The sequence below is a fragment of the Bos grunniens genome, chromosome 24 (assembly GCF_055505025.1).
Source record: "Bos grunniens cultivar Pamir isolate PY7600 chromosome 24, Bosgru_T2T1.0, whole genome shotgun sequence".
Taxonomy (NCBI): domain Eukaryota; kingdom Metazoa; phylum Chordata; class Mammalia; order Artiodactyla; family Bovidae; genus Bos; species Bos grunniens.
In genome coordinates this window covers 9910703-9932377 of record NC_141188.1, presented here as the reverse complement: position 1 = coordinate 9932377, position 21675 = coordinate 9910703, and the positions used below count along the sequence as shown (strand labels likewise).

The following is a 21675-nucleotide window of genomic DNA, read 5'->3' as shown; positions in this document are numbered from 1 at the left end:
AGTAAAGGGTAATCATCTTTTACTGCTATGGAGTGACAAGCTTCCTGCCTTTTATCTCTTCTTTTCAAAAGCAGTGTTTGTAATGAGGTTTTATAGCTAACTTGTCTGAAATGAAAATTCTGAATATTTGCACATCTATTGCTGGAACATGCACATCGTTTGTACGCAACACTCACTGGCCTGAAGAACAGCGTATAGTGCATTCTGTTGGGGGATTTCTCAGTCGACAAGGTCCATTTACAAAATGATTGTTGTCTTGATAAAATGTGCTGAAAAATAATACACTGTTTCACCTGTTATTGTTTGAATTGGCTGTTGGTGTGCTTTGTTCTTTAGAAAACATATTTGTGACAAATATTTATGTTGAGTTTGAAAGTTTAATAACTATTTTCCCTAAATCATTCCTGTCTCATAATACTAAGTTGTAGGAAATACTTTCCGTATTTTATAAATGAAAAATAGTGTCTTGGGATAAAAAGAACTGGGAATCAAGTTTAGGTCATTCTACTGAAAAATCCTGTCTTTACCTGACTCCTATCACACACACAATACAAAGGAACTATGACAACAGTAATAAGAGTTAAGAGTAAATGTGCTGAGAAATTCTATTGGCAGTTGAACTGGTGAGTGAGTAACTGGCTCTGCTAGGATGCTATCTTATTTCGCTTTGTGCCCAATTGCTGTGATTGAAATACAAAGGAGCTTCTTGCTAGAGACACAGTATGCACGCTTTCTTTCCTTCAGCAGGTCCTTGTGAAGTGCTGACCTAGCGTGTGTCAGGTGCCAGATGATGAGCAAAATGGCCCAACTCTGGTTTCATAAAACTTACCTTCTAGTTATTTTGTTCATTGCAATCTATTACTGATGCCCTTTCAGCAGCATTAAGCAGTGACAAGGGGCGAAGATTGGGTTTATAGATGAATATGATTAGAAGTGACCAAATTGTTAGGCTGTGTACACATTTGTCACTCATATCTCAATGAAACTGGAAGGAAGCAAGCAAATACATAAACACTGATATACATATATATGAATAAATGAAATGACTCAATTTGGTCCTTGGGAATAATCACAATATTACATTTTTTTTTCATAAGAAACTCAAATGATCCTTTAAATCATACTTCCTTCTAAGTGTAAGTATCTGCTTGTTTAACTTGCTTTCATACCTACTCTCTGGAGAAGGCATTGGCACCCCACTCCAGTACTCTTGCCTGGAAAATCCCATGGACGGAGGAGCCTGGTAGGCTGCAGTCCATGGGGTTGCGAAGAGTTGGACACAACTGAGCAACTTCACTTTCACTTTTCACTTTCATGCATTGGAGAAGGAAATGGCAACCCACTCCCGTGTTCTTGCCTGGAGAATCCCAGGGATGGGGGAGCCTGGTGGGCTGCCATCTATGGGGTCGCACAAAGTTGGACACGACTGAAGCGACTTAGCAGCAGTAGCAGCAGCAGCATCCCTACTCTCCTAAGCTCCTAATATGTCATGATTGGGCTCTTGGCTCTTAGAATATTCAAATCCATCTCTACTTCCTTTTATTGAGATACTCTTAGCTTGATTCTCCTTCCCTGGCTGTTCAGATGGTAAAGAATCTGCCTAAAATGCAGGAGACCCAGGTTCAGTCACTGGGCTGGGAAGATCCCCTGGAGAAGGGAATGCTTACCTACTCCAGTATTCTTGCCTGGAGAATTCCATGGACAGAGGAGCCTGGTGGGCTATAGTCCATAGGCTTGCAAAGAGTCAGACATAACTAAGAGACTAACACTTTCAGTATTAATTAAAATTCATAGTATATTACAGTTAGAATTAAAATGTTTTAGAATTTTTCTGTTGATCATTGGAAGTGAATCAATAGAATTCCATTTCAAATTGATTAGTTGTTAGAACTGCTTACAAAATACTCTGAAAGCTTAAAGTAATACCTGGTATTTCTTTCATCTTTTTAACTCATATTTAATTGAATGGCTTTTAAGGTAGTAGATTTTGTATGATTCCTAGAAAAGAATAATCTGACAAGAAAGAATCTTTAAAGATGAAGTAAAAAATAAAATTGCTAATAAAATTTATGATCCAGTTTTCACAAACCCATACTTTTTTGATGTTTATTATATGCCTAAATTTATCAGATAATTGGTATGTCAATAAAAACCTTCAAATAATAAATAATAGCACAACATTATTTAAGTTTTGTTGTTATTGCCGTTAATATAATTCCTTTCTTCAACTTTTTAAATTTAGATTTTTTTCATTCAAGCCATCTGTTATTTATTTAACATTCTATTTCTACTTGTTATCTGTTATGAGGTATAAATTCAAATTCAGCAATGTCTTTTAAATGCATAAAGTTTTACAAAGACTTGACATAGCATCCTGTTTGTCCTTGACCAAGAATACATTTATTCTCATAAAATTAATTTTTCATCACTAAGTTGATGACTTTTTATTACGACTTTATTATTTTCATTCTGATAAGTGATGTGATGCTAGTCAAAAAGTTTAAGCATTAATCTTAATAATTAAAGTCATGTCATGTTCTAAATTGGATTGTGAAATACTGTTTTCACCTCATATCCCAAACAGGCACCCCAAATGTCAAATCACGTCATCTAAAATTTGATCCCTTAGTTTATTATGTTTAATTGATAGAGAAGGTCTAGTGCCAAGAATGTAATTTTAGTTTCCTGTTTTTTTCAGAAACCAGAGCCTCACTTAGATTTGGGAACAGAACATTTTCTACAATAATGGCACAATTATGTGTATATGAAAAAGCAGTTTTTAGACTTTTTAATCAAAATTAATTTCCAAAGATATTATTGAAGTCTAACATTTTCTTAATGTTGATTTCTCTTTGAAAATTTAAAGTCATGGAAGCTACTTTATAATAGTGCAATACTATTCAACACTTTGCCATCAAGCCATTTAATACTAACAATGTAAAAACAAGTAATTTTCAACCTCGATCCATAACAAATTGTTTTAAAATACCTCTGATTTTAATCATGTTGCCAACCTCCATTCCCTGAAAATCAAATAGGCCATTCATTCAGGCAAGTTTGACTATATTGTACAGTATTCTAATCATGGCATTTATGATATTTTATTACATTCACTTGTCTATATTTGCAATGACTAACATAGTGCCTGGAAGTTGAAAGGTATAGTAAATAAGTGAATGAGTGAATGAATATATGAACTATATCCATCCAACCAAAATTGCCCAAGAAATGATTTTGTTCCTTCTCAACTGATAAATTCTCATCAGCTGAGTGGAGATTGATGGCAAAATATCATCAATGTCTCACTTAATATACTTAATTGACAAATATGGTCTGTTTGGTTCTAGAAATAGGCCCATGAACCAAGAGAAAGGGTAAATTTATCTAGCACATGATCTGATCTTAGGGCTTTTGTGTTGTTTTCAACTTTCAGACAAATAGTGTTCTCTTTTTAAAAATTGTGTAGACACTTCCTTGGTGGTTCAGTGGTTAAAACACCACACTTTCACTGCAGGGGGCACAGATTCAAACCCTGGTCGAGGAACTAACTTCCTGCATGCCTTGGATGTGGCCAAAAAATAGAAAACGTAATGTATAAAAGGACATATTCACTTTGGCAATTGCAAATGCTACATGTTGCTTTTCTGTGTTTTCTGTGTTTAGCTAGAGAGATTGCAGGCTGAAAATACATCTGAGTGGGACAAGAGGGAGCTCCTTGAAAAGGAAAAACAAGGACTGGAGAGAGAAAATAGAAGGTTAAAGGTCCAGGTGAAAGAAATGGAAGACCTCCTGCACAGGAGAAATAGATTAAGTGAAACCTCGGAAGGCCCTGATTTCAAGACGTCAGGAGTTGAACTACAGGAAAAAAACAAGGTATGGGAGCTCTTTGGAAGCAAATGTCCTCACGTCCTTTGTATTTTTGCCCTGGGGACTGGTGGGTACCGCCTTAACTTTCACAACTTCAAGCCTGAATACATTTTTTTGTACTACCTCGTATCTGATAGTTTGATCTTTTCCCGTGGTAGTATAAAATGTATCTAAAATGTTATTCATGCATAGGAAAAGAGAGCATGACAAATGTTGTGTGAACACGTTAGAGTATGACAAATCTGAGAGTTTCAAGCTTTTCCAAAAGGAAGAAAAGCATGAAGTCAGGAAAGGACCTCTGTGTGTTTGGTTTCCTGTCATAGTTTTGTCTCAGTTATCCAAGCAGTTGATCTTATTTTTCAGTGAGTATTTTTCTCCATCAGTTTGGGCAACTATACAATTAGGATTTGTTGGTGTAAGGTAAATATCCACATAAACATTTAAACATATCTGGTTTACTCCTCTTTGATTTCTTTTTAGTCTCAGAAAAATTATTTTTAAATCAATTAAACACATCATGTTACAAATAACCTTTATAGGCTATGACATAAATGTTAAAACCTGAATTACAGTCAAATTTTGACTTTGGGAAAGTTAGCTTGCTTTGGAATTTTGTCCTAAAGCTAATAGACATATTTACTGCTATAGATGTAATTTTTTTGATACATGGCTTTTAGATTTTTAAAACACTCTCAGTGGCAGTTGTAATGTATGTGTGTTAGTGTCAATATGTTGCAACACACACACAGCTTGTTCCTGTTTCTCCCATGTAAGTAGCTATGGCACCTTAATGCATCATTCTATCTTTTTCACTCAGTTACTTTAACAATGAGTTAAAAATGAGTTTGAAAAGTTCATATTTTTTGAGTCATATAAGTAGTTCATGTTCATATCAGCTGTAAAAGCTAAATGGGCAGAAAAATTGAATTCCATATTACTTTTCTTTATTCTTTGTGATTTTAGGGATTTATTGCAAATATAAGATTAAATTGGATTAGTGTCTCATGACTTGGTGATGTAAATATCTAAAGTTAAATGTTATAGTCAGTAATCATAATTTTCTATTGTACAGATTCATAAACCATCAGTAATGGTATATGCTTCTGACATATACACAACGGATAAATCTGTAGAGAATGTTTTGCAGCTTGCCACTCATGAAAGCACAGAATTATTTCAATTACGGGGCAAGTTTTGATCATCAAAATATCTGTTTCCCTTTGATTCACTGAACAGAGCAAGCACTTATTTATATTATACCCTGTGCCAGTCACTGCTCTGGATGCTGGTGATGTGAAAATGACTGAATCATTATCCTTGCCCAGCGTGGGCTTAGTGTGTGTCTGGGAAGATATTACACATCCATTGTTATCAATAATACATTGTGATGATGGCTAAGAGCAAAGTGGAACAGGAACATGAAAGAAGTACTTCATTCTATCCCACTGTGATGCCTTTCTGGTTATATCCAGCTGTTATAGCATAAAGTGTGTCAGTTAGGAAGTATGAGGGCTGATTGGGGCCTGTTTGGAGCTGGTGTGTGCCTGCATGCTCAGTCACTTGTCTTGTCCAACTTTTTGCGACCCTGTGGACTGTAGCCCACCAGGTTCCTCTGTCCATGGGATTCTCCGGGCAAGAATACTGGAGTGGGTTGCCATGCTTTCCTGCAGGGATCTTCCTGACCTAGAGATCAAACCCACGTCTCCTGTACCTCCTGCTTTGCAGGTGGATTTTACCACTGAACCACTGGGGAAGCCCTTGGAGCTGGTATATATGCCAGTGTGCCTTATCATGTTAGCAGACCACTCTGAGTTTAGATCTGGGCTCTTGGGACCAGTGTAGTTCTTTGGTTTAGAAGTAGACAGAGCTTGGAAACCAGGAAGATTTTGGAAGATCTGAACAACTCGTTGGGTGTGCTCATCAATCACAAGGCTATTCCTTCAGTGTATGTCATTTTGATGGCTGGGAGGAGGTGTTAGTGCATTTTTTTTTTTAACCTTCTTCATTAAGAATTCAGACTCACTAATTAAACTAAAGGCGTCCTAGGTGGCACCAGTGGTAAAGAACCCATCTGCCAACACCGGAAACATAAGAGACTTAGGTTCAATCCCTGGGTGGGGAAGTTCCCCTGGAGGAGGACACGGGCAACCTACTTGCGTCTTCTTGCCTGGGAAATCCTATGGACAGTGGAGCCATGCAGGCAATGGTCCATAGGGTTGCAAAGAGTCAGACAGGAGTGAGCGACTTAGCACGCACGCACTTAAACCAAAAGAATTACCTGTCGTGGAGCAGCTGCAGGTCATAATCCCTGGGGCCACAGAAATCTTTACAGATCAAAATATCAAGGTTCGGATGTCTCTCAATATCAAATGAATCAAAGCTTCATACAGAACAAGCCAAAGTCCAGGAAATCGTGTAGATGTTATTATAACACAAATCCAAACTGTGGTTTTAACATTATTTCAATAAAACTAATCTGTATGTGTAAAATTATGTGCATCAGTACCATATAGGAATAACATGTTTGTATATATATGTATATATACATTTATATATAAGTGCCCTATAGGATTAGCATATATCTAAATGCATAAAAATACTATGTATGAATAAGATGAGGAAATGGATGCTGGCATATAAAATGCTAAACTCATAAATCTCATACAAACATAAAATGAACACATGTGAAAGGTTTTATTTCATCCATCCACTCCTGAATCAACCAGTAAGATGATATAGCCAGTTGAATGAAGGATCTAAGTAATAGACAAATGGACAACCAGAATGCACAAATGAATTTGGTTATCAGATGCAAAACGGATTTTTTTTTTCCCACAAGGGATAAAGACATAGATTGCACTTCCGCTAGGCAAAATTAGTCTGCATCTCTATGGATGAGAATTATATGCATTGCTGTGGGTTATCTAGAAAGTACACGGTTGTGTGTACAACAGCCTACAGACAGTGAAAGCTGCAGATCCCTTTAGAATGATAAAACCCTAGCTGGAGAATGGTGTTAGAAAGGACCATCTTTCCCAAGGCTCGGTGAAAAGCCAAATAAACAGCTGTAAGGTTCACTAATTCGAATCCCTTTCTGAGCTCTTACCTGTCCTGTTTCTCCCTCTGTTCGCTTCTTTGAACTTCAGGACAGAGAATAAAGTTGATTGAAAGGAAAGGAAAAGAAAAGTGGGGTTTGTGACCACCGTAACGCGATAAAACATAACAAAACAACCAAAGAGGAAACAAGAATGCGTTACCTGATATTTATCAAACTATGTCATGATTTTGCTGTAACGGAGAAAAGTAGAATTGCAATTCCCAACAATTTTAGAAAATAGACTACCCTGTAGGGCTCATGTGGTTTCTTCAGTTAATGGCAGAGATTTCTGTGCTTGTGAAGCCTTAATTCTCTTGATGTGCAGTATATGTATTTTCCATTGCAAATCATGCTTTTTCAAGTGAGACATCATTGGAAAAAGTGGTCAGAATTCTACTGAGCAAGTCCCCATGGCTCGTCGTCATGCCTCTCATGAAGCGCTTTGGAAGCCTGTTTTCTTAAATCATTCTGGCAACTGATTCCCTTCATTCAGGTCACATACGGGGTCATTCTCAGAAAGTTAATGTGACAGAGTGGTAATTGATGTGTCTCAGGAAAATGATGAATTAATCCCAAAGTGGAAAGGCCATCAAAGTCAATTCCTAATGAATTTACTTTACTGAAAGTGTCTGTTCTTTGAACAGAATTGGCATTATGTATATTTTGTTTAGCAACTTTGTCTTCAGAAAGGTATTATTTCCATTTAGTGGTGTAGCAGGCAGCTCTCTTAACTTTAACTTTCCTCCATTCATTATCATTCTTCCAAAGCCTTCTTTTACTCATAAATTTCTTGAATCATTTAAGAATAAACAATAATTATACCTATTCTTTTGCTGTTAGAGTAATAAATATAGAACACTATAATTTGAGGTTATTAGATTTATTATATTTTCTTATGTTTTTCTTTAGCTGTTCTTACTCTGCTTTGCTCTGAGATACACTAGAAATTTCAACTTTTAAAATTGTTATTAGTAAATACTTATATAACTGTATCGCTTCTTGACCTTTTGGCTAAGATCAAGTGTGAATACTTATATAAATATAGAGATGTTTAGACATATGGAAAAATATAAAAAAGTATGTTAAATCTGCTATATCTTATTAATCAAAATGAAAATAATTTATTTTGAAGAATAGCATGTATACCACACTATTATAGGGTACAGAAGACATTCTTCAAAATAAATTATTTTCTCATGAAACTGAAAAACACATCCACGGTGTTGTGTACATTTTAACAAAGATGAATGGAATTATGTAGATTGAGCAAAACAATGTCCTTTTGCCTAAGAAAATTTGAAGTTAGCAGAAATAAAGATACTTAAGTACCACTTACAAATATCATAAGGATGATATCTACTGAAAATGCCCCACTGAATCGAAATAAATCAATATACTGCAAAATAGGGTGGCATTTACTTTAATATAATATGGTTGCTTTCACCTCCACTCAAATACACACACACATGCAGGCACACACATCTGTGCACACACCCACAGTGAATTGATTTCTACAAAACTAATACTAAACTAGGAGTATTAGTTTTCTTCCCCTTTTGTGATTCTCTACTGGAACAAAAGTGCACACATAAGATTTTATATGCATGAAGCAGCATTTCTGGGAATAAATTATTTGCCTGTGGAGTTCTACTTTCTCTTACTAAAACACCAAATGCTGTCATGTCTTGTGAAATTAAAATCATGACTATTAAATCTCAGTCCACGTGTTTGGCACATCCTCACAAATGTGTAGCAGATCATTAAATGAATGTGTGTGTTTATGCTTTGATTTTCATTATTTAAATTTTACTGTATATTTTCATTTATCTTCAATTCTCATCCTCTCTCTTTTATTCTATTACAAGGCAAATGTGAGAGCCAACAAAGTCTGTAGGGTTAATGGGATCTTTTACCAGCCTCTAAAACCTCCTTTTTATGTGTCAGATAAATAACATTTATCCCATAACCAATTAAAATGAAGATGCAAATTTTGACTCTTTAGGTCACTTATATTTTACAGAATTAGAACTTCATGAAATTTTATAGGTTGTGATATTCAGATATGAAATTGTATCTCATTTTGTATTTTATATGACTGGCATACTACTAATAATCTGCTATATTATTATAAAATGATTGGCAGTTCCCATAGCTGTTGTCAGTTGATTTATGTATTAGTTTGATTTAAAAAAGTGATAGAAATAATATGTAGCTTCTTATTTAAAATGACAAAATGCTATGGTTATAATATTTCTTAAAATTAAAAACCAAATTAAAAATAAAGCTATAAGACTAGAGGAAAACTCAAATAGCTTTAATAGAGCTGAGACATTCCCAATTTTTTTTTTCTTTCTTATAGTGAAATCACAGTACATGAAGCTAAGCATTTTTTTCAAGTCTTCATTGTATTTGTTACAATATTGTCTCTGCTTTAACCGTTTTTGGTTTATCAGCAACAAGGCATGTGGGATCCTAGCTCCCTACCAGGGACGAACCAGCACCCTCTGTATTGGAAGGCGAAGTCCCAACCACTGGATTGCCAGGGACGCCCTGAAGTTAACTGTTTTAAAGTGAATATCTTAGTGGCATTTGATAAATTCACGATGTTGTACAACCACTTCTGATTCTAAAACATTTTCATCATTCCCAAAGGAAATCCAGTAAGCATTATATAGGAATTCTCCCAAGACGCCAGGAACCACAGATTTCCTTTCTGTCTCCATGGATTTACCTGTTCTGGCTATTTCATATGAATGGAATCATAGAACATGTAACCTTTTGTATCTGGCTTCTTTAACATAAGGTTTCCGAGGTCCCTGAACTGTGCAGCAAGGATCAGCACTTTCTTCCTTTCTTTGTTGGCTGTGGAGTATTTGATTGTATGGATATACTACAATTTGTTCATCCACTCATGGGCTGATGGGTACCTGGATTGTTTCCATCTTTTGGTTCTTTTGAACAGAGCTATTAAGAACAGGAATGTACATGTATTTATTTGGGTACCAGTTTTCAATTCTTTTTGGTATAGATAGGGGTAGAATTTCTAGGTCATATGGCAATTATATAACTTTGGAGAGACCAACAGTGTTTTTTTTTACATTGACTGAGCCATTACTTTTCCAGTACAACATATGAGAATTCTTATTTCCCTGTATCCTCAGTGATACTTGTTTTTTTTTTTGGTTTTGTTTCTGTCTTTTAAAAATTATACCCATTCTACTGGGTGTGAAGTGGTAAATCTTGTTGTGGTTTTGATTTGCATTTCCCTCATGACTAGAAATGTTGAAAATATTTCATGGGCTTCTTGGCTACTTCTGTCTTTTCTTCAGTTCAGTTCAGTTCAGTTCAGTCACTCAGTCGTGTCCGACTCTTTGCGACCCCATGAATCGCAGCACGCCAGGCCTCCCTGTCCATCACCAACTCCCAGAGTTCACTCAGACTCACGTCCACCGAGTCAGTGATGCCATCCAGCCATCTCATCCTCTGTCGCCCCCTTCTCCTCCTGCCCCCAATCCCTCCCAGCATCAGAGTCTTTTCCAATGACTCAACTCTTCGCATGAGGTGGCCAAAGTACTGGAGTTTCAGCTTTAGCATCAGTCCTTCCAAAGAAATCCCAGGGCTGAACTCCTTCAGAATGGACTGGTTGGATCTCCTTGCAGTCCAAGGGACTCTCAAAAGTCTTCTCCAACACCACAGTTCAAAAGCATCAATTCTTCGGTGCTCAGCCTTCTTCACAGTCCAACTCTCACATCCATACATGACCACTGGAAAAACCATAGCCTTGACTAGACGGACCTTTGTTGGCAAAGTAATGTCTCTGCTTTTGAATATGCTATCTAGGTTGGTCATAATTTTCCTTCCAAGGAATAAGCGTCTTTTAATTTCATGGCTGCAGTCACCATCTGTAGTGACTTTGGAGCCCCCCAAAATAAAGTCTGACACTGTATCCACTGTTTCCTCATCTATTTCCCATGAAGTGATGGGACCAGATGCCATGATCTTCGTTTTCTGAATGTTGAGCTTTAAGCCAACTTTTTCACTCTCCAGTTTCACTTTCATCAAGAGGCTTTTTAGTTCCTCTTCAGTATCTGTCTATTTAGGCCATTAGCCCATGCCTTTTTGTTGTTGAGTTGTGAGAGCTTTTTGTATATTGTGGATATTAAACCCTTCTCAGATATTTGATTTGCAAGCATTTTCTGCCAGTCTTTAGCTTATCTTTTCATTTTCTTGATAGTGTCTTCTGATGTATGCAGTTTTTTTTTTGCATGCAGTTTTTAATTCTGATGAGTGCCAGTTTATTTTTTCTTTTGTTGTTCATACTTTTAAGGTGTAATTTCTAAGAATCTATCACTAAATCAAGGTTATGATAATTTACTCCTATGTCATCTTCTAAGACTTTTATAATTTTACATGTTATGTTTAGATCATTGATTTCATCTGAGCTAATTTTTATATATGGTTGTAAGGTAGGGGTCCTACTTGTTTGTTTTACATATGTATTTCCAGTTACCTCAGCACAACTTGTCTAACAGACTGTTTTTTCCCTATTGAATAGTCTTGACACTTTTGTTGAAAATCAGTTGTTAATAAATGTATGGGTTTATTTTCTGGATTTTCACTTCTATTCCATTGGTTTACAAGTTTACCATTATATCAGAGAATTCACCTTATAGCCAGTTTCAAAATCAGGAAATGTGATTTCTCCAATTTTGTTCTGCTTTTTCAACATCATTTTGTATATTCAAGGGAAATTGAATTCCTTATGAATTTGAGGATGAGCTTTTCCATTTCTGCAAAAAATGCCATAGGATTTTGATAGGGACTCTATTGAATCTATAGATGACTTGTGGAAATATTGAGATCTGTTGAATATTTGTGTTTCTCCAAAATTCATACATAAAAACCTAAATTCTGATGTGATGGTATTGGAAGTGGGGCCTTTGGGAGATGATTAGGTCTGAGGGCAGAGCCCTCATGAAAGGAATTATTGTCCTTATGAAAGAGGCTCCAGAGAGCATGTTGCATTATTATTCAATGAAAGTGGTAACTGTTAAATGTGTGATTCAACTCATATATAACAGGTAAATAGGACCAAATATTAATGAGTGAAAGAATGAAACTCTTATCCTGGGTCTATGCTCAATATTTGAGTGATTTTGGTCGAGGAATAATCTTTGTGGTTTAATTTTTTTTAACTTTATAAAAAAAGTTTGGAAAAAATACCTGAGATGCTTCCAACACCCAAATTCATGATCCTGTTATGTTTTTGAAAATTTAGCTACTGGTTTAAATAAAGACATTAATTCAGGTTCATGAGGACAACATAATATTTCTTTGGAATTTCAGTTTATTTTTTACTAAAATAGCTATTGGCTCCTAGTACAATTTAGTGTACTCTTTCCACTTACTGGATTTATTTCTTTTTAATTCACACAGTTAAATTTAATGTGGTTGTTGACATAATTGAGTGATTTTTCATTTCATATTTCTCTGCCACTGGCCATCACTTTGTTTCCCTATCATTTTATTATGCTTAATTTAATGGTGTTTAAATATCCACAGCATTTGGCAGCTTTTCTAATTCTCTCAAAATTCTAGGAAAAAAGAGGAGAGGAAGCACCAATACCTCAGTAACTAACAAGAATCATTTCTTTGCTTTTAAACTAGTTTTGATTAATTTTCCATTACATAGTTTCTTTTTTTTTTCTTTTGTGTGGGTGGTTCTATTTCAGTGCAGTGAATAGGAAATCAATCAAGAAGCAATAATTACATATCACATTCATATTTCACATTCACTTCTTTTCTATTATTCTGAAAGCTTGTTACTCTATGTATGCTTGGTAGAATTTACATGGTGAAAAGAAGGAATTTAAAAATAGATTAGATGTTCTAATCTCCTAGAGCAGTGTTTCTTAACGTTGGATCCTGATCCTATCTGTACCAGATAGGGTGCTGTCTGAAAATAAAAATCCTGAATTAATAGGCATATGACTTAGGAACTAGAAATGTATATATTTTAAAACAATAAACTAGGTGATTTTTATGTGCAGTAAGATTTGGAAAATCACCATTAACATCAATGTTCCCAAGATTCTTTGTAATAACTGTAAATGACTTCAGATTGTTTCTGATATAGCATTATTGAAATGTATGTGTGTGTATGTGTGTGTGTGCAAGAGTGTGTGCATGTGTGTGTATTTATGTGTATGTATGTATGTGTATAACTTTAGGAAGGAAGGTGATCAGGATAAATATCTCCTGTTAATGGTAATTTTAAACTATTTATTTTCAAGGACATTTTAGACACGTTATGGTTAATTGAAATAAACATCACAAATGAAATTTGTTTTCTGATCTCCTGCGCCACTGCTTGACAATCTGATTCTCTTTGCACTGGAGGCTGGCTAGTGGCTGTTTCAGCGTCGTGTCCTTGACAGTGTGGGGGATGGGCAGAGACCTGCGAGAGGCCCACCGTGCCAGGCTGAGGCTGGTGTAGGGGAGCAGTAGCATATGGAGAAATAATTAGGTGGCAGAGTCTGTATTACAAGAATGATTTTACCTTAAGCCAGTTGAAATTAATTATCCTACTTTAAGACAGACAGAATTAATTCAGTTTCTCCCCAAAGCAACTTTATTTGGCACGATGGCTGGGAAAGGGGTGTAGCTGGAGTGTTTGCTTTTTTTAAGTGATATTAACAAGCATCTTATAATTAGACCTATCATTTGGATCTATACACAATATAGGAAAAGAAAAAAATTCAGATCTACAAATTTTTAAAACCCAAATGTGTCCTACTCTTCAGATAATTATCTGAGTTTTATTGCTTTCTAGTCTTTATATTTGAATGAGTTACTGCTTATTAGCCTAACTCATACCATATAGAAATATTCCTTTCATTCATTATTCTTATTAGATTTGTCTTATTCACTTTTTGCTTATTAGCATGTAATCCATTTTAAGAAAAAACCCAGCTCCAGTCTGCTTTTAGTTTTAATGGTTGTAAGGAAACTATAAATGAAGAATTTTTAAAAATGAGTTTAAAAGTTTTTCAGCTTTTTCTGTGATGTGGGGATTATGAGTTTCAAATGTTGTAATCCATCTTACTACTTATGTGTTTGAAACATAATTTATAAAGAATAAAAGAAGAATATTAAGACACGACTTTATAAAAGGTTCAAATTATCTCATCTCATCTAGTATAGGTATATTTCATTTTAAGTCAGGTAGCATCTACCATTTCATTAGTCTATTGATTTGCTCAATAGTCATTTACCAGATACTGTGTCACTCAGAGTTTGACTGTAGGTATCAGAAAATAGATTAAATAACATAAAAGTATATAATGCAAGGAATCAGATGATTTTGAAAGATTGAGGAAGCAGACTCTGCAATGGATGTATAGGAAAAACTCCTTGTAGACCACCATGCAACAGACAGAACTAGAAAACCAGTTTCCCATCCCCACTGCTGGAAAGGCATCAGGAGGATTCAGGGGTTGGATGTCCCTGTTTCATCCTCCACCTCCAGGATCACTCACTTAGCTACAAGCTGGGATAGGAAGTCAGAGGACTCCCCAGAGGACCGGGCCTGCCAGTCTTATAACTTCTGTTGCCTTTCTCTGCACAAATCAACTCCAAATCCAAGTCTTGCTTGAATGCATCTCTTTTCTAGCATCTGAATCTGAAGCTCTAGCTACAAGAGTTTTAGGAGAGTACAAATGTTTGGGATTTCAAGAGGAAGAACTAGGAGTCTGGGAAAAAAATGCAGGTATCATCATCTATTGTATGTTTCAGACAGACACAGCCTAGATGGGGATTTAAGGGTGGCAAGACATACAATGTACAGCTGCTACAGCTGTCCTGAAAACTACAGTCAAGTCAAATCCTCAACAAAGAGATCTTCAGTGATGAATCAGCATCTCTGTTAAATGCTGCAAATTAGTGGATTCATGTCATTGCTTCTTCCTGGGAAATGATGATTCAGGTGGAGATGAGAAAGATGATAGGAAACGGTTACCTAAAGAGTGATATGAGAGCATTCCACACCAAGTGAAGAAGGGCAAGAGCTCCTTGGCTACTGGTTAAGTTCATACCTTTGGGGGGAAAACAAGTTCCTTGAAGACTATGGATGTTCTTTCCTGAGATAATTTTGTCTTGGGTAGCGGGAGAGCGCTGGATTTGAGAAATCTTTCCCCAAAGAAAGCTGATGACTTGAACTTGGAAGAAAACTTGAGGCTCTGAGGCTCTACAATTTGTGTCTGCTCCCTCCCAGGTCCCTGATTGGGTGATAGAATTTCAGGGAAGGCTGGTGAGTGTAGGGAGGAGACGAGCTCAGCCAAGTTCACGCGCTGTGAAAGTGGAGGGCAAGCACAAAGAAAGGGTCGTGGGATTTCCTAAATTAAGCTCCTAAGTGCTCCCCTTGGAGGATCTGGCAGTTGTACTTTGCTGGTGCAGCTAACAAACCGTCATTTTATGACCTTTTCAAGTTACTTTACCCTTAGATCCCGTTGTTCCTCTGTGTAAATATACCAGCCCTGAAATTAGAGCACCTTTCTGGGTTGTTTTAGGGACTTTTCTCCATCAATTTAGATTATTCTTGGAGTATGATAATGATATAACATAGCTTCTTGAGTTATTAAGCCTGTGTCAAATGAGTATTCTGAAAGCTTTCTGTTAGCATGCTCTGCAAAATACTTGTCGATTATTTCTTTACCTAAAAATGGCTATGTTTTGCTCTGAATCCTCATCTATTTTTATTCTAAACATCCTAAAGTACAATCAGTGTTTGCCTTACTCTGGAAATACAGTTGTTTCTATTGGTATACAACCTGAAGATAAATCTCAAGTAGAACATGGACAGGCTGAAACTGTATAAGAATGTGTCCAGCGCTTTTGTTTGCCACACTCACAGTATGGAAACGCATATTACATTTTCCCCTCTCTATATACACAGACATGCAGAGCTACATATACACAAGAAATCGTCACATATGCATATGACATTGTGGTAGGCCAAGTATTAATACATCTAAGATGATAAAGACAGGAAGTTCCTAATTTTTTTTATTAACATAATGAATGATATAGTCATCTGAGATCAGAAGATATAAAATGTACATATAAATCTCTGTTTTATCAAAGCAAAAATTACAAACTTAAATACATTTGGAGATTCAGCACCCATTCTGTTTTCTAAAGCCTCGGGGGTGGTTGGTATTTTGGGCCTCTCACCTCTATTTGGGCCTGCCCAATAGCTCTGTGGTAAAGAAACCACCTGCCAATGCAAGAGACACAGTTTTGATCCCTGGGTCTTGAAGATCTCCCAGAGAAGGAAATGGCAACCCACTCCAGTATTCTTGCCTACGAAATCCCAAAGACAGAGGGGCCTTGTGGGCTACAGTCCATGAGGTCCCAAAGAGTCAAATAAAACCTAGCGAGTAAACAATCTCTATTCACTGGCTTCTACTTAGAACATGCATTGATTTTTCACTAGGTTCAACTCCATCCCCAAACCTGGGATTAGGACTTATATCCCTTCTTCCTCCAGGTTGAGTAGATGATTCATGTTTAGCTAATTAAAATATTTAAGTTTCCTGGGCACACACACTAGGATGAGCAAGTAACCATGTCAGAGACGATTAAGTGTAATGATGCTTAGATTTTTCAGAGAGACACATTTTCTTGTCTGTTAAAATTAGACCTGAGAAAATGTAGATTTAGAGCTGTAAAAGGCATTTTACCATCCCATGGAGCTACCTGGGAAAGACAGAGCAGGAGCTGGAAGAGGGACCTGCCCAGGAGGCACACTGAGCTTCTGGCTTCAGCGTGGTCTGTATTAAGATGTCTGTGGGGGCTTCCTTGGTGGTCCAGTGGTTAAGACTCAGTGCTTCCACTGCAGGAGGCACAGGTTCAATCCCTGGTTGGGAAACTAAAATCCTACATGCTGTGGCTGCTGCTGCTGCTAAGTCACTTCAGTTGTGTCCGACTCTGTGCGACCCCATAGACGGCAGCCCACCAGGCTCCCCTGTCCCTGGGATTCTCCAGGCAACAACACTGGAGTGGGCTGTGGAGCAAGACCAAAAAAAAATTAATTTCAAAATAATTAAAATAAGAAAGCGGCCTGCCCTCCTGCCCCAAGCATCTTACTGTCAGGATTCACCCTAACCCAGGAGGAGATGGGTGTCTTCCCGGTTCCAGCCTGGAACAGAGGTCACCACACTTAAAAAGATGTCCCTGGGATTTTCAATTATTTGGGTCAAGGAATTTTCTTCTTCATGTAAGAATGACTTGAGTTCCCAATAAAATTGCATAATTCAAATTTTATTTTCCAATAAGTTAAAACCATTGCAATATTAATAGCAAATATTGTCTTTACAAGAAGCCGTTTTTTAAGGAAAATGTAGTTTAAGTTAAAAAAAAAAAACTCTTCTATTTCAAGAAAAATCAGGGAATTAGGATACACAAGTGATATTTGGCTTCTAGCTCTCAAGTGTGTGCTGTATATAAACAGAAAAGGGAAAAGCATTATAGTGATACGGATAATAACCTACAAATGCACGAGTCAGTGTGTATTCTCTATGAGGAGGAACCTCAACTTCATGAAAGGTAGCTGGAAGTAATAGGATTCCCAAGGAGAAGACTCCATTCATTTTCTACGGTGATCATAACAAATCATCACAAGCCTGGTTGCTCAAACATCAGAAATTTATCCTCTGATAGTTCTGGAGGCTTGAAGTTCAAAGTGGAGGTTTAGCCAAATAAGATCCTTGTCAAACTTCTGCTATCTAGAATTCTAAGGCGATGTATTTGTGTGGTTTAAACCTCTAAGTGTGTTAAAATTTGTTACAGCAACAAGAGGGAACTATGTGGTACTACGACTTTCCCCTTGAATGTGATGCTCTGCCGGGGCTGGGATGTACCTCTCTGTAATACCTCTGCAAACTACACAAAGTGTACATGATGCTAAAATGATATGCAGAACACAGCTTCCACTAGAGCACAGACTGTACCGTGCCTGGAGCTAGGTACAGTACAAGCATGACATCGTATAAAATCTGTTGATAGGTGTTTTTCTTATCATTCTCCTTTTACTCTTGACATCTTGTGAGGTTAAGTAACACAGTCAATAAATAAAGGAACCTGTATTCAAAGGCAGGTTTGCACTGATGATCGGGGGGAAAAGCATTATTTGAATCATGTTGCTTTCCTGTGAAGTAGAAATTAAAGAGCTGGGAGCAACCTTGATAACAGAATCGCATTAAACTTGCTGTGTTTATATCACCTGGAAAATGATATCACACATGAGTAGCCACCAACACAGAGTCCATGGCTTCTGGGGACCTGACTTGCCTGCATGTGCTGTGGATGGATTCATAGTAATGAATACGTGGTTTCCAGGGGGAGGCTTTCAAATTACTGACCGTGACAAGGGCTCATCAGCAAACCTTGCTGTTTGTGCATAGCTGGCTTCATGACGTGCTTGTTTTCTGCCATGTTTACTGCTGTTGGTGGCATAACCATCAGGGAGCTCTCCTAGGAGTGAAATTATTGAGCTTCCTACTTTACTAAAGTTAGTCTTATAACTTTTAATACAGTCTCTGCCCTCCTCTCCCTCCTTCTCCCCAACACTTATCAGATTTCTCTATTTCTACTGACTCATTCCTGTTTTTCCTTATATAGCAGATTTGGTTGGCAATATCAACAATAGTAAGGGCTTCCCAGGTGGCTCAGTTCTAAAGAGGCTGCCTGCCTCTTTAGAGATGTGGGTTCGATCCCTGGGCCAGAAATATCCCCGGGGGAAGGAAGTGGCAACCCACTCCAGTATTCTTGCCTGGGAGATCCCATGGACAGAGGAGTCTGGCGGGCTATAGTCCCTGGCATAGCAGAATCAGACACAACTTAGCGACTAAACAACATTAACAATAGGAAAACAGCAAAACATGTTGGATCCACAGCTTTTCACACTGGAAAGGACATTTTCATGCAAGAGGATGCAGGTAGATCCACTGACTCTTATCCACCAGGCCCCCACTTTGGTCTCTAATGTTGAGTCCCACTGCTGTTACCTGTTAGCTCGCACTGGGTTTTACCTACCTGTGGGCTCTGGCCAAGCCCCGCAGAAATGAATTCTTCTCTTTACCCTGTTTCCCCTTAACCTGGCTGGGTTGTTTCAACCTCTTACTTGTGGCCAGTGATTCTCAGGTTTTAGTGATGCCCAGAAGCACCCAGTTCAGTTCAGTTCAGTCACTTAGTCCTGTCCAACTCTTTGAGACCCCATGGACTGCCGCACACCATGCTTCCCTGTCCATCACCAACTCCTGGAGTTTACTCAAACTCATGTCCATCGCATTGGTGATGCTATCCAACCATCTCATCCTCTGTCATCCCCTTCTCTTCCTGCCCTCAGTTTTTCCCAGCATCAGAGTCTTTTCCAATGAGTCAACTCTTCGTATTAGGTGGCCAAACTATTGGAGTTTCAGCTTCAGCATCAGTCCTTCCAACGGATATTCAGGACTGATTTCCTTTAGGATGGACTGGTTGGATCTCCTTGCAGAAGCACCCAGAGGGCTAATTAAAACCCAGATTGTGCATGTGTGCATGCTAAGTTGCTTCAGTTCTGTCTGGCTCTTTGAGACCCTTTAGACCATAGGCCTCCAGACTCCTCTGTCTGTGGAATTCTCCAGGCAAGAATACTGGAGTCAGTTGCCATTTCTTTCTCCAGGGGATCTTTCTGACCCAGGGATCGAAACTGCATCTCCTGCGACTCCTGCATTGCCGGTAGATTCTTTATCACTCATCCACCGGGAAAGCCCCTGAAACCCAGATTACTAGTCCCCATCCCCAGGCTTGCTGATTGCTTGGGTCTGTAGTGGGGCTTGAGTACTGGATTTATGTTTTTAACAAGGGCCCCGGTGACCCTGATGTTGCTGGTCTAAAGACCACACATTAGGAGCAACTGTGACAACTGCAGCACTCAGAAAGGCAGCATGGAAAAATGAGGAAGAACAAATATCCCCACGTGACAGTTCTCTGATCCTGCCACAGATAAGCGTTGTTAGGTCCTCCCACCCTCCACGCACCCACAGCCTCTCCAAGAAGTGTCTTGCATCCCATTGCTCTTCAGCCCTAGCTTCATATGAACCTCACTTGGAGGAGTTATTAAGTTTCAGATACCACTCCCCAGATAGTCATGAGCTCAATTCAGTCAATCTTTTTTTTTTTTTTTAAAGCACCCCTCCTCCACTGAGGGATTCTAGTTAGTGTACAGCCAGGTGGTAGACCCCAGAAGGGAGGCCTGACTTGACAGGCAACGAGCCCTCCTACTCCTTTATTCTGGAGGCCCTTCTGTGGTCTCCTCCTATCACAGTGGCCCAGACATCCAAGGTTTCCTCAAGCTGACGTTCTTTTCACTTGAAGAGATGCTTCTCCTATAAAGTATAAAGTAGTGAATAACCTCAGAAGGAGACTTTGCCCCCTCTGCTCAGTGCAGAGCTCATCTGCAAAAGTGTAACTACATATCAGGTCAAAAGTCTAGTAATAGCAGAAGAAAACCCATGCATCACCAAGGTAGTAATTAGTAAAAGCTTAATACTGTATGCAGACCAGAGACCGTTCATGAACGAAGAGCCCTCAAACCAGTATGGATGGAGCTTCAGGAGTATATTCTGAGGCATGCCTGCTCAGTCACTAAGTCATGTTTGACTCTATGAGACCCCATGGACTGTGGCCCGCCAGGCTCCTCTGTTCATGGGATTCTCCAGGCAAGCATACTGGAGTGGGTTGCCATGCCCTCCTCCAGGGGATCTTGCCAACCCAGGAATTGAACCCGTGTCTCCTGCATTGGCAGGCAGATTCTTTACCATCTGAAAAACAGTTTATGTAAGTGAGGAGAAGGTGACAGTTGATGCTTCACTGAGGTGGGTTATACTGTTAGAGTTTTCTTAAGTGATGGGGAATTGGTTAGTGGTTACTTTGTTTCAATTTGAGGGGAACAGTTTTAAGTTTTCCTTATGCTTTCCAGGCGCATAAGCAAGAAATCACCCTACTTGTGCTAATCTGGCCAAATAAGGTGCATTCAGCTTGTTTGTGTAACTAAACTGATTTTGTCTGCTCAGGGAATTTTCGAGGCTTGGCTTCATTTGTTTTTGATTTTAACAATCATCACCATGCCCAGCAGACTGCCCCCCAGCCGCACTGCGAGGGAGTAGCAGGAGAGGGCTGAAAAGAACCCAGGACGCGGGTCTCCATTTTCCTCGTCCCTCCATCCCTCTTCTGAGTGAGCATCTCCAGGATTGCTCTTCTCTACTCACTGAGTCCTCACTGAGGGTTGGGGTTGTCGTCAAATCAGAAAAAGAAACAGAGCCCCAGGTAAGCTATGTCCTCATTCCAGTTTTTATTCATGGTGCTCTTGACCCCAAAGCATCCTCCCTTCTGTGTGTGAATACCATCTCTTTATTCTTATTTCCTGAGCCTCTATTATGTGCCAGAACTTCCCCAGGCTGTAGCATCAAGTATTCCCTTTTGTGTCCATGTGTGGTTATTACTGCTGCCAAAATGCAGCTCCAGTGTACTGGTGTCAGGTTAAATCTCAAAGATGGGGTTTGGGGTGAAGTAGGAAGAAAGAGTTTCATTGCTTTGCCAGGCAGGGGGAGCCACAGAGAGCTAGTGCCCTCAAAGTTGTATGACCCACGCTGGACTGGGTATTAAGGAGT

The 21675-nt window shown here is 38.4% G+C and overlaps 1 protein-coding gene across 7 annotated transcripts in view; it reads left to right on the top strand.

The window, feature by feature from the left end:
* CCDC102B (coiled-coil domain containing 102B) overlaps positions 1 to 21675 on the top strand; it is a 278297-nt gene that overhangs the window by 95408 nt on the left and 161214 nt on the right. For all 7 annotated transcript variants that reach the window (XM_086372206.1, XM_086372204.1, XM_086372209.1 and 4 more), the window contains one exon: positions 3664 to 3873. In XM_086372206.1, coding sequence (XP_086228332.1) covers positions 3664 to 3873 — 210 coding nt within the window. The remainder of the gene's footprint in view (positions 1 to 3663; positions 3874 to 21675) is intronic.